This window comes from Peromyscus leucopus, chromosome 6 (genome assembly GCF_004664715.2).
Source record: "Peromyscus leucopus breed LL Stock chromosome 6, UCI_PerLeu_2.1, whole genome shotgun sequence".
Lineage (NCBI taxonomy): Eukaryota > Metazoa > Chordata > Mammalia > Rodentia > Cricetidae > Peromyscus > Peromyscus leucopus.
The window spans coordinates 82434785-82448519 of NC_051068.1; the positions used below are offsets into that span (position 1 = coordinate 82434785).

Below are 13735 nucleotides of genomic sequence, written 5' to 3' on the forward strand. Positions count from 1 at the left end.
TGTGCCCACTTTTCCTGTCCTCATAGTTTTAGTTAGCTCCTATGCTTTTGACCTCATCTTCATCCTCTGTCCCTTTGTCCTCCATCTCACCTTCCTGTCTTAGTCCTGCCTCGCAGAAACTCTACCAGAGATCTGCCTTACCCTCTACAGAATCTCTGTCTTCCTCTCTCTTCTCTGGCCACGCGGTTCTGTGTCTGCCATCATAATTCTGCCTGGTCCTCTCTGGACCAGTCTATATCTTCCCCAAGACAGCAACACCTTCACGTTTATGATACAACATAAGAATCGCAAGGTTCCCACCAGAAGTTTCCTGGCAACTTCATTTGCAACCCAAAAAAGGGGAGAGAATAAGAGTGGAGCTACATAGGAACTGGAATAAATCAGAGAGGGAATTTATGTGCTAGGAATATATCCTTAGTGTGGTGAAGTGAAAACATTATGAGTCTATCATAAATGTGCTCAAACTATAAACTTACAGGTGATAGGGTAAAGAAATCTATAAGTCACTAAAAATAAAACTGCCACTATTTTTCTCTGCTACCAGTTTTCTGACAGGGTGGGGGAGGAACACTGACAGCTAGTCAATCTGCATCACAGCTTACAGGACCTGGTGAGAGAAAACCCCTTTGACCTAAGAAGTTGCTCTGGAGCAGTGGGAAAAGGGGGAAGATCTGAACTTGATTTGCAAAAGAAGCAAAGCCATGTACCTCGAGGGCCAGGCACTGGGCCTGGGAGCCTGGTAGTCTGTAAAAAGACACTTAACCTAGTTCAGGGGCTTCAGGCACCTTGCAGGTGGTTTGATAGCTGTTGTGTTCCTGCTCCTCTTTCACTGCTTTGTTTTGGAGCTGGCCCGATCTTTGGATGTGGCTAAAAGGGGGTATTTGCAAAGGGCAGATGCCTAACACATGCTCATTCTATGGGAATTATGAGCACAAGAAATTTATAGCAAGGTGCAGCTGAATATTAAAGCTGTATAACACCAAATATTCCGTGATAAATGGCTTCCCGTTTGAAAGACCCTTGATCGGTCGAAGTATAACTTATTATATACAGCTGGACTCCTATATCATTTCTGTGTGGCTAGCCACAAGCATTCACTTGATACAGTTGGGGTTTGGAAGGACAGTGGCACCAACATGGGGAATGACCCGGATTGTAAGTACCTATATGAGTTCAAAGAAGAAACAGGTCTGGGTTCGTAAGAACCCAAGAAGAGTCCTGGCCCTGATTCAACCTTGTTAACCCCAGTTCAGAGCACTGGATGACTCAGAAATGTCTCAAAAGAAGATGAACAGGCATTGAGGAAGACCCCAACATTGACCACCACAGCCCTTACACACACACACACACACACACACACACACACACACACACACACACACACACACGGTGAAGTGTTTGGGCTAGTATTTTCTCAATTTGATACAAGCTAGAGTCATTGGAGAAAGGGACTCTGAATTCAGAAAAAGCCTTCATAAGATTTGCTTTATTGTTTCTGTTGTTGTTGGGGTTTTGTTGTTTGGTTGTTTAGTTTTGTTTCAGACAGGGTCTCTCTACATAGCAATGGCTGCCCTGGGACTCACTAAGCGACCAGGCTGGCCTCAAACTCACCGAGGCCCTCCTGTCTCTGCTTCTGAGCACCACAATTAAAGACCTGCACCAGCCTGGCCAGTGTTTTTCTGTTGCTTCTCTGTTCTAAGAGGTACACTGGAGAGAATATGGCCTGCAAGGTCTAAGTACCAGCCCCACATGGGGGACGTTTCCAACCTCTGTTCTAGGTGCTGGTCCACATCTTATCCTCCCTACTCAACATTATCAGGGCCACCCCTGACCTTATTACATCCTTTCCAGATTATCTTCTTTGTCTTTTAGTTAAAATTTAACAGATATTGACTGAAATAACGTGAGCTTACCAGTCTCACAAACAGGCAGTCGGTAGGAAGACAACCCCCATCGGGGCTCTCATCCAGAGGTGCTACCTGGTACAGGGAGGTCACGGGCACTGCCTGACAAAGGCCAGAGTCTATGATCCAGCCGCTGGCATGGGCCCCTGTTCAGCAGGTGCTTCTGCAACGTGCCCAAGTCCTTCATGGGTGACTTGATGCAAAATGCCCACAGCTTTTGACCATATGCCTATGCCAGTCACCGGGGCCCAGCACACTAGGCCAGCCCATGCCCCGCCATGTTCTCCCCTACGCAGCTGCAGCCTCTTGAGGAGCCTGCTCAGCTGAGAGGGTCTCTGGCTCAGACTCCAGCACCATCGCAGGGACATGGTGCGGTAATGACTCTGGATAAGATGGTTCCTTCCAGAGCTCTAAGCCCTGTGGCTGGTTGTATGGTCTGGCCAAACATCTCTGGAGATACCTCATTCCGATTCCAAATTTCCCGTTCATCAACCATGTGCCAAGCCTGATTGTTCAAAGATGAACAATCCAAAGATGGCATTGCAGTTATACACCTATAATCCCAGTATGTAGGACGCAGAAAAGGAGAATTATGAGATCAAGAGGTATCTCAGGCATATAGTGAGTGAGGACCCAGCCAGAGTGGGTAACATGAGATCCTGGATCAAAACCACCAACAACCAGAGGCTGGAGACATGGGTCACAGGTTAAGAGTACACTGCTCTAGAGCGCTTCTGTTCCCAGCACCCACATGCCATCTGTAATTCCAGCTCCAGGGGTCTGATGCCCTCTTCTGGCATCAGCAGGCACCGAGTACCCATGTGGTGCTCATACACACATGCTGACAAAACACGCATGCACATGAAATAAAAATAGATACATCTTGAAAAAACAATGAAAGAAGGATGAGGGAGAGGGAGAAAGGGAGCCATCCTCTGACTCACTTTGGCTCTAGTTGAGGAGAAGACTCCTATATCAACTGTGGACAGTGGGGAATGTTGCTGGAGAGAAATGTTGAGAACACAAACGAGGGAAACTGAGGACAGCTGAGGAGGACGGCAGAAGATGGTCATCTAGGGCCTGCCTGCTCAGCCTTCCCTTCAGCCCAGAATCTCTCCGAAGCATGACACGAGCTTCCCATGGACAACTGAGGCACCGCACTCTGAAGAGTAATTGAGAAAGGAAGGAGAGCGCTCCCATGGGAATACCAGCTTGAGGAGCACGGGGACATGGACAGGGACATCAAGGACTTTAAACAACCCAGAGTCCCTACATTTCCTTCTCCAGCCCCTCCTGCAGGAAACAAAACAGAGACACCCCCCCCCCAAAGTCAACACAGTTGGTCCCGAGATTCACAGAAACCAAACAAGACACAGGACAAATGTCATTCAGACTTTACTGGGGATCAGACAGGGCTGCTCACTCTGGGGACCAGGGCGAGCACAGAGGCAGATCTGACCTCTCAGAGCTTACTGAGGATTCTGGGGTCTGGTACAAAGTGTGGTCTTTAGAGATCCAGCTCCAAGACTGCACCCAGAGTATGAAAAAAAAAAAAAAATCCAGCATGTCAGAGAGAACTAAACTTTTCTATCTGAGGTGTATTAGGAAAGAAACACATGCATTCTGATGGTAACTTTCTCTTTTATTTCATCTTGAAAAATCTTTTTCTTCTGACAATCTCTTTGTCTCTACATAGCTACATCTCTCTCCAACAAAAAACTCTAGACAAAATATGAGTTGCATTTTGAGGGTCACAACACATTTCTTGAGTAAACAATAAGAAGAAAAGCCATTCTGATAACACATGAGAAATCACACAGTTTCTCTCAGACTTGGGACATCACACTGACCGGCTGGAAGTGAGTTACCATGACAATGCTTAACTGTCAGCCAGCTCCTTGGTGACCAGGTGGGAGCCACCTAACACTGAATGCTTCAGCACCTCCTGGAGAGACAGTAACCTTAAAAGCATCCCAGGATCTAAACATAAACAGTTGGCTGAACCTTGAGTCTTGTATCATAAAACTTAGATTTGGAGTTTGTACAAAATAATCAAAGGCTAAAGAGAATGTTATGTCTACTAAAGTCGCTTTGTGCCTGACCTTGGTTCAACAGACACTTGAGAATTTGTCCTTGTGCATTCATTTCCAGGGGCAACTCGTTTACTTTGAATTTGCTTTGAGGTCTTAAATCAGCTAATTGTGTAATAAGGTATCTTTGTACCCGAGAATACTGTTACTTTCCTATGTCAACCTGAGCTATGAAAGTATCCTAGCATTATTTCTATTCACCAAAATTATACAGCTTAAGAAGAAATCATCTTCTTGACCATCCACAGATATATATATATATCCAGTAGATGGAATATATTCACAAGATAAACACACAGGCAGTGGGGGAAATACTGATAGCTGTTTTTAGGGGAGAAATGTAGTGGCATATGAGAAAGAGTACAGACAGAAGCAAAAGAGTCATTCATAGGCAGTGGCCCTGGAAGCCTTTGTTGAAGAGTTTCCTCCATCAGAGAGTTCTTCATCTCATTGACCTCATGAATATCAGTTATCATCTGCTGTCATATGCCATGGACCATGGCAGGCCCATTCCTCCAATCAGCAGTGAGGGATGGCTGGATGCAGGGCAGGAAAAAGGAATAGGAGCAGGAGACTGAGGAAGAAATGGGGAGTCCAAGGATCCGAGGCTTGACTGAAGGAAGGGGCTTGTGAGAAGAAGTGGAGGAATAGGGAATAGAAAGAAGAAAACATTTGGTGGGGACACAGAGCCATGCCCAAGGGCCTGAGCCAGCAGGGTGGTCATGAATATTCTTGTGGGTCTGAGCTTTGTAGTCCTATTTTGGGTTCCAAAAGGCCAGCTTTACATAAAATGGTTTGTATATAAAGCGGCTGCTTTTCATGTAGTCAGAGATCTTCTTCAGGCCCTGCAGGGGGAAGAGAAGGCAGGAATTCAGGGTCTGTGGCACCACTGGGTACACACATTTCACTCTAAGAACACCCCAACACAGCATGCGCTGCTCAGGTGCCCAACACTGGTAAGGGAAGGCTTCGATTCCCAGTAAAGAAGGAGAAACTGAACACTGCTCTCAGCGGTGTGTCCCAGAACCTCAGCAAATCCTAAGTTAATGAGGATGGGGATAAGTGAACCAGCAAGGAGACAATGGAGTGGCCTTTGCCATTCTCTTGAAGCAGAAAAACCTAACCGTTAAACCTGGCGGCTGAACGCACACTCAGTGCGTCCATCCTTATTGTCCCCAGCCCTGCTGGACAAAGACTACAGAAAGACTCTGTGCTGTGCGCCGTCTTTCCAGTAGAATGCCTAGATAAGCTGTGAAGAATGCAGAGTTCCAGGGCTGCCTGGACCCAAGTGAACAGGCTTAGCTGGCCTTGAACTGCAGCCTCCCACACTCCCACTGTGCTTACAGCCAGTTCTTACACAATCTCCAGAGCTGAGCAGCCTGGACCAGAATCCAAGCTGATGGAAACTGACAAAACACATCGCTGGTTGGGCAGTTTCGAGGACAGAAAAGAAGATTCCGTGCTAAGAATCCCATTGGACTACAGCCTTGACCCCCAATTCTCTAGTGAAGTAGGTTTTGTGGCTGTCACATGGACCTCATAGTCAGGCATGCCTGCCACGCTGCATCCCTGGATGGAGATGCACCTTTCCAAGTCCTACTGAGCTGGAACTGTGCCACACACACATAGAGACACCAGAGAAGGTGAATGAAAATGACCGAAAAATCCCATTTCAACGGTTTCACAGTCAAACACCAAGCTGTTGTTGAGAAGGAAGATGAAAGGGGAGAAACAGGATACTTAAACACTGAACAACTCAGGAGAACATCCTCCAGCAGCAGCGACCTGTCCACTCAGCCTGGCACCAGCTGTAGCCCTGGGTCCCAGTGCTTCCCCAGTCAGGAATCTGACTGTGCAGAGAACTGGACAGGCCGGATATGCACACTGCACCCTGGCACTGCACATCAGTCCTGCCATATTTCCCCCTCTCAACAGCACTTGCTGTACACTCCCGACATGTCCTGAATTTCCATAGGCCTCAGGGCTGGAGTATCCAGGCTCCCTGGCAACCTACGGCTTCTTTCCTTTGGCATCAGGAAGCTCTACTGTCCTCTGTTCTTGAAGCTACAAGCACACAGGGAAACAAATACAACCTCCTCCAATGGTACTGGTTCCCTGAGAAACTGACAGTCTCTATAGTCAGCCTCCTTAACAGTCCAACAGAACAGACATTGCTACAGAACATGTAGGTTGTGATGAGAAATTTCATGCAGAAGATCTAAGGACTGAACACAGGTCACTGCCCAACAAATTAATTATTCTCCATTTCCATTCCAAGGAGTAGAAAGTTATGGTGGTTTGAAAGCAAGTGTCCCTCAAAGGGAGTGAGTGGAACTATTAGGAGGTGTGGCCTTGTTGGAGATCTGAAGAGTGCTTTGACATCAGACAGGGAGATGCAGAGTTTGGATTTGCCCAGCTGGTTTTTAGTCTTGCTTTGGTCTGGCATTTTCCCACTGTGTTTTGGAATGATAATGTATATCCTGTGCCATTATACTTTGGAAGTATATGATTTGCTTTCTGATTTTGATTTTATAGTAGATTTAGGGATTATGTGAATCTCAGAAGAGACTTTGAACTTCAAACTTTTAAATAAGTTTGAGACTGTGATAGGCTATGGAGTCTTTTGAAGTTGGACTGAATGCATTTTTGCATTGTGATATAGTGACTAGCCTTTGTAGCCAGGGAGTAGAATGTGGTGGTTTAAGAGAAAATGGCCCAAAAGGGAGTGTGTTGTAGGATGTTTTGTATGCTGTGAATATGTGTTGCTCTGATTGGTTGATAAATAAAACAATGATTGGCCAGTAGCCAGGCAGGAAGTATAGGTGGGACAAGCAGACAAAGAGAATTCTGGGAAGAGGAAGACTGAGTCAGGAGATGCCAGCCCACTGTCCATGAGCAGCATGTAACGGCACACAGGTAAAGCCACGGAAAACGTGGTGACATACAGATTAACAGAAATGGGCTGAGTTTAAGTGTAAGAGCTAGTCTGTGCTAGGCCTGAGCTAATAGCCGAGCAGTTTAATGAATATAAGCCTCTGTGTGTTTACTTGGGTCTGAGCAGCTGCTAACAGGGTGGGACACCAGGAAAACTTCAACTACAAATGATGCCCATGTGTGGGGCAAAACTTTCCACCTAAAACCCAAGAAAGCTTAAAAAAAATTTAAAAAAAAGAAAAAGATTCTAAAATCTAACTAAAACTAGCTTCCTAGTTGTCTCTCGGGCCAGCCACAGCACAGCCTACAGGCCTAGAGTCTCTCAGAGGTGGGCAGAGCCAGCAGCCAAAGCTACCATTTCAGTCCTAACCACTCTGCAGTTTAAAGCAATAGATTCACAATAAGTCAGATTCAGATTAAGTAAACCTCTAAATGGTTTATAGTATGTGTAAAAATATATGTAGACTTCAGGAAAGGCGCAAAACTGCACAGAGAAACCCTGTCTCGAAAAACAAAACAAAACAAAAAATATATATATATGTATATACATATATATATATATATATATATATATATATATATATGTAGACTTGAAAGAGAAAGAAAAAAGAACATAGACAGTTATATAAAGAAATGGAAAGTTTTAAAAAATAAAGTCTTTAAAGAGACAGTAAAAGTAATTAAAAAATAAGCCATGAGGGGTTGGGGATTCAGCTTAGTGGTAGAGCGCTTGCCTAGCAAGCACAAGGCCCTGGGTTCGGTCCGTAGCTATAAATAAATAAATAAATAAATAAATAAATAAATAAATAAATAAAATAAGCCATGAAAAGATGAAAATCACACAGAGAGTCTGGATTATATTGTCTTGGGATTTTTTACTGCAGAAAGACATTTGATTATAAAAGCTGCTGAGTTAAATCAATATGTATATTTTAAAGGTATCTTGATTTAAAAAAATTATGTCTAAGGATACACTGCTTTGGAAAAGAGGTTCTGCTTTTGTTTTCACAGAAGATGAGAACCTGTGGATTGCTTTCAGGCAAATATGATTTGACCAGCCAAGGCACCCTGAAAGGTCTCCAATGACACCATGGCCCAGATCATCCAACATCCAAAATCAACTTCAAGGCAACTGACTCAGAGAGTACAACCTCATAGACTACTCCAGTAAGGACTTGACCATAATCCTAAAATTTTCTTTATGTCCCCATAAGAATACAGAGCCCTCTATCAGCAGGAAGTAGACTAGAAAACTACATCCACATTCCTCAAAAAATGGATTATGGATGTTTGTCTTTGTTTAGATTGTTAGTTACAAATTGTTATTGGTCATAGTCAATCTCTTTCTATAACAAGATAGGAAGATATGATATAGAAATGTAGGATACAGATATGATAGGATGAAAGGGTAGATTATTGAACCTACTTTTAAACAGCAACAACTTGTTTAAAAATGTTTTACAATGCTATGGGTTTTAGTTTATTAAGACAAATTTAAAGTTAATTTTGTTATACTGTATATATATATATGTTATACTGTATATATATATATATAAATATATATATTTCTACTCTTGTTTATTTTGTTCGTGCAACTCATTTGAAATTGTAGTGTATAGTTGAGAAATACAGATTAATAACTAGTCATCTATTATAATCAAACTTATAGTCATGTTAGTTAAGTTTTCTAGGTATACATAGATATATTTCAAATAGGTAGGTAATCTTCAAACACTTCAAAGACCTATAGATTATGGTATTTAAAATGTTTTAAAAATGTAGTCTTTCTGGACAGTGAGACACATCTGCTCCTGGCAGCACCGATTTAGTTCAAAAAGAAAGATGGGTATTAAAGACACTCCATATGGGATTTATCTTCTTCTTGGCAAAAATAGTCATTTGGGTAAGAAACTGTTCTTGCCTGGACTGTTTGACAAAATGTTGTACTAATTGGACATGCAAGACCCATAGGAAGGTGACCACTGAACTTTGCAAGGCGGGATGGTCCTTCAGGTTCCTGCTTCTCAGAGGAGACTGCCAGACATTCTACAGGACCCAGAGAAAAGTGACTGAGAGACTAGGCCTATGGGCTGAAGATGGATGCCACAACACTGCAGAGGAACTCTGGATGACTGCCCAGGCAGGCAGCTGTCTCTGTCATTTCCAGAGTTTTGGAGGTTGCTTAAAATGTTCTTCCTGTTTTTCTTAGGTAATATTATATCCTTCTGAGGTCTTTGATGTAGTTGAAGACTAGATAGTTATAATTATAATTTTCCTTGGTTATGATAAAAGATAAATTAGATATGAAAGTTTAGACTCACAAATATAGGCTACATAGAATATTTTCTCTGATTTTGCCAAATACACATAGACTAGATATTATAACTGTAATTCTTGCTTGATACCTGTTCTATTATATGTAATTTTACCAGGTTAAAGTTAAAACCTTCCTATTTGATTAGACAGAAAAGGGGAGATGCTGTGGGATGTTCTGTATGCTATGAATATGTGTTGCTCTGATTGGTTGATAAATAAAACATTGATTGGCCAGTAGCCAGGCAGGAAGTATAGGCAGAACAAGCAGACAAAGAGAATTCTGGGAAGAGGAAGGCTGAGTCTGGGGACGCCAGCCCACCATCCAGGGAGCAGCATGTAATGGCACACAGGTAAAGCCACAGAAAATGTGACGACATATACATTAACAGAAATGGGCTGAGTTTAAGTGTAAGAGCTAGTCAGTGGTAGGCCTGAGCTAATGGCTGAGTAGTTTTAATTAATATAAGCCTCTGTGTGTTTACTTGGGTCTGAGTGGCTGCTGACAGGGCAGGACACCAGGAAAACTTCAGCTACCGGAGTGGCACTATTAGGAGGTGTGGCCTTGTTGGAGTAGGTGTGGTGTTGTTGTGTGTAACTATGGGGGTAGGCTTTGAGGTCTCCTTTGCTCAAGTTACTGCCCAGTGTTTTATACCACTTCCTGTTGCCTTCAGATCAACATGTAGAATTCTTAACTGCTTTTCCAGTTCTATGTCAGCCTGAATGCACCCATAATTCCAGCTGCCATGGTCCCTACCATGATGATACTGGACTAAACCTCTAAAACTATAAGCCTCCACCTCGGTTAAATGTTTTCCTTATAAGACTTGCCATGGTCATGGTGTCTCTTCACTGCAATAGAAACGCTAAATAAGACAAAAGTCATCCTGGAAAGGGAGAAGGGAAAAAGGACATCAAATGAGGAGAAACAGGGCATCACCTCAAAGCGAACCATGAAGTCGTTCAGGTTTGGGAAGGCATCCAGGCAGTGGGGCTGAAATATACGGTGCTGGTCAAGGATGTCATAAACGAGGAAATCCACATAGGTGATCTGCAGGAAGCCAAGGATGAGTGTGCTGGAATCTGAGGCCTGGGAAGAATGGCAATTTTTCCTCCTCACCCCCTCTCTTTACCTTGTTCCCTGCACACCAGGGCCGCTTGCCCAGGAACTCAGAATAGAGCTTTATCTTCTCGGGGATGGTCTTCAAGAACTCTGGCTTTAGCTTCTCCTGAGGCAGAAAACAGCAGTCACCACCCTAAGACTCAGGCTTCCCAGCAGACAGGTTGGCCTCCCAGAGCTGTGCAAGGAAACAGCCACCTTCCCAACAATAAGCCAGGTCTGTGTCTAGGCCTCCATTCAACACATCACTATTTTATTGGTGGCAGAATTAATGTGCGAGGTGATGGAGACTCAGATTAGAATTTGACATCATCCCTGGAATCTGCCATGACTGAAGTCCAAACCAGTACTGGGAGATACCCCCCAAGGAACTCCTGAGTATCTTGCATGTTCTAGCCTTAGAGACCCAGTGGAACCAAAGATACAAAGGACATAAAGATCCCAGAAGACAGTTATACTGGGTTGGGAAGAGCCCAAGAACATATGTGAAGAGCATGCCTATAAAAAAGATGTCCTCCAAAAAAAAAAAAAAAAACAAAAAACAAAACATAGCCGGGCGGTGGTGGCACATGCCTTTAATCCCAGCACTCGGGAGGCAGAGCCAGGAGGATCTCTGTGAGTTCGAGGCCAGCCTGGGCTACCAAGTGAGTTCCAAGAAAGGCGCAAAGCTACACAGAGAAACCCTGTCTCGAAAAACCCAAAAAAAAAAAAAAAAAAAAAAAAAAAAGATGTCCTGATTTCTGTTGATACCTAAGACAGAACCATGGGAACGCACTGGATAGATGTGTGAGACCAGTGTGCAATATGACCTATGTTCATCATTTGGGGAGTACACTGTTGCCTGTTGGTAGAAGGGAGCCCGATGTTGATGTCAAGTGTCTTTCTCAATCACGGTTCGCCTTAATTTTTGGAGACAGGGTCTCTCATTGAATCTAGAGCCCACAGACTGGCTGGACTCATTGGCCCATTTCTCCCCCAGAGCACTATGATTATAAGAGCATGCTGCTACTCTCGGGTTGTTATGTGGTGCTCAGGATCTGTTCTAAAGCCCTCATGTCACACAGCAAACACTTTCAACCACCAGGCCATTCCCACACCCTCTAATTTCATCCTGGAGGCTTTTGGTATGACCACTGGGAAAGATAACACATGGAAGATGTCAAAGGACAGATATGGTTGAGATTTACAACTATGCTGAAGGACTTAGATCAGCTGTCCACCAGATAATCTCAACCATCTCTTCCATGGTTACATTAGTAATGGTAGGTTCACAGTGTTCATGTGCTGTCTCACTGGGGTTATGAGGGACCTTCAGTGTAAAGAAGGAGAACTCAGAGTATCAGTAACACTCTTCATTCACTGAAGGAGGATGCTGCAGCTCTGAACACACGACTTTAAGTCCTGCTGCAAACCCTGTCTGCTCCATCCCTGGCGACTCACAAAGTCAGGGTTGTAACAGAGCCTGATGAGCTGCATGCGGTTGTCCATAACCTGGTTCTCCACAATGTCGGCACGAATCCTCTCCTCCTCTGTCTCTCCATCTGCAGGACACACAGCACACTCACCCTCAGCATCCCATCCTAGCCAAGACAAAGAGGTTGTCTCCCATGTCCTACCCCGCTGCCAGCCCACTCACACAGATTGTGCTTGCGGGCAATGTAGCGCATGATGGCGTTGCTCTGGGTGATCTTGTGTGACCCATCAATTAAGTAGGGCAGCTGAAAAGACAAGCAAGAATGGTCAGATGAGATATGGGGTCCCTGCATCTCTTTTCTGGGTGAGAACAGGAAGGTGGTTTGGCATTCAGTGTGCCTGGTATGGTGAGCCCTCTATGGAGCTCACACTGCACACTGAATGGAAAAGCTGGGTCCCAGCCCAAAACAGAAACACTGTGCAGCCACCAGGAGTGGGAGCAGGTGAGCAGAAGCACTGATCCCAACCCCTCAGCCAGACAAGAAGATGAGGTCAGAACATCATGCCTTCCCCAAACCTCCCCTTCCCTGCACCTACGTTGGGAAAGTCCAGGCCCAGCTTGAATTTCTCACTCAGCCACTGGCTTTGTTCATAATCAGGAGCTGTAGACAAGACGATGTGAAAAGAAATCAGTTCAGTGTCCTACCCTACTCCTAGTATTAGACCAGGAGCAAGAAAGAACCCCTGAGGCAGTGTGTGTGTGTGTGTGTGTGTGTGTGTGTGTGTGTGTAACTCAGAGTCACTTTCCAAGATGGAGGGGAGAGATGTAAGCAACGACTGGCAATAAGAGGAGCCTGGACCCCAACAGTGCACCCAATCTAGTTAGTTACTAACAACACATGGACCAGGAACTCCATTCTCGGCGTTCTACACTGAAAAACCAAACTGCACCCTCAAGAGGTTCCTGGAAGCAACAGGCTCTAACTCCAACTGTAGGCTGGCTGCAGGCCTGAGGAATAAGAGGCTAAGCACGGGTTGATGGGCATCACTGGGCAAGTGAGAAGCAGGTGACTGACAGGGAAGGTGCCCTTACCGTCCCCCATGGTGTATTTCTTCTCCTCATAGCTTGAGTCTGTGTACTCCAGGAGCATGCGGATGGGTTGTGTCAGCTGAGAAAGAAGATCAGAGACAGAGCTGGGAAATTGGGGTGACCGTTCTGTATGACTTCATCTTCTCCATTTGAGACCCCCACACTGAGCAAATACAGCCCCCATGCAGTGTGCATATCCAGGCACGAGTTCGCACCTCCCTCTCCCCTTTCCCCACCACCCCTCTATACACACACAGCGTCCTCCTGAGCTCTGAGAGCTACAGGTAGAAGATTCTAGGGAGGCCTGAGGAGTATCCCTCTGCTAGAAAGGGCCTTGCTGTTATGAACTTTCTGTTTCACATCCCGGTCCCCTCTCTTACACCGCGGACATTCCAGTATCCCAGTATCATAGGCATGGTGCTGGTGCTGTGGCTGGTGCTGGTCTTCTCAGACTGGCTGCAGCAGGGTTGAGCTGAGTCTTTGGACAAGTTGTGATTTTATGCAGACTCCCAGAGAGGCCTAGGAGGGGCCAAGTGGCCTGTCCCTCCCCACTCTGCACCAATCCCAGTCAGGCACGCCCCTTCCTCCCTTGTGTAACCAGAGCTGCAGATCCTGACCCAGAAGGCACAGGGCCACACCCTCTCTGAGAGAGGAGGGATTAGACCCTTGGTTGCCTCTGCCCCAAGACTCTGTTCTGTGCACCCTGAAGGCAAAATCTTTTCTCCTGCTCCAAACCCTCTTAGCAACTGCCGCCATCGCCACCTGCTGGATGCTCCGGAAACTGGCACTGGAAACTGGAGACTGGCCAGAGAGCTAAAGAAGCAGACAGGCTCCCTTCTTCCTTTTCTTTGCAGAGCTCGGTTTTCAAACT

The 13735-nt window shown here is 45.2% G+C and overlaps 1 protein-coding gene across 1 annotated transcript; it reads right to left on the reverse strand.

Annotated features, from left to right (window-relative positions):
* Positions 1 to 3525: 3525 nt before the first annotated feature.
* On the reverse strand, positions 3526 to 13389 carry LOC114699994 (glutathione S-transferase Mu 1-like). The gene is made up of 8 exons (XM_028879409.2): positions 13245 to 13389; positions 12868 to 12943; positions 12372 to 12436; positions 11998 to 12079; positions 11802 to 11902; positions 10375 to 10470; positions 10182 to 10292; positions 3526 to 4839 (listed from the first exon to the last, which is right to left on the reverse strand). The coding sequence occupies exons 1-8, from the start codon at positions 13278 to 13280 to the stop codon at positions 4750 to 4752; spliced, it is 657 nt and encodes a 218-aa protein (XP_028735242.1). The 5' UTR covers positions 13281 to 13389; the 3' UTR covers positions 3526 to 4749.
* Between the last annotated feature and the right edge of the window lie 346 nt (positions 13390 to 13735).

What these genes read in the sequence shown, in the direction of transcription:
- LOC114699994 (XM_028879409.2), bottom strand. Translation starts at nt 13,280, where the DNA reads ATGCCTATGATACTGGGATACTGGAATGTCCGCGGT. An exon ending in TCTGTTACAACCCTGACTTT is followed by an intron (nt 10,471 to 11,801) that starts GTGAGTCGCCAG and finishes TTTCTGCCTCAG; the next exon opens with GAGAAGCTAAAGCCAGAGTT. An exon ending in CCTGGTGTGCAGGGAACAAG is followed by an intron (nt 10,293 to 10,374) that starts GTAAAGAGAGGG and finishes GGCTTCCTGCAG; the next exon opens with ATCACCTATGTGGATTTCCT.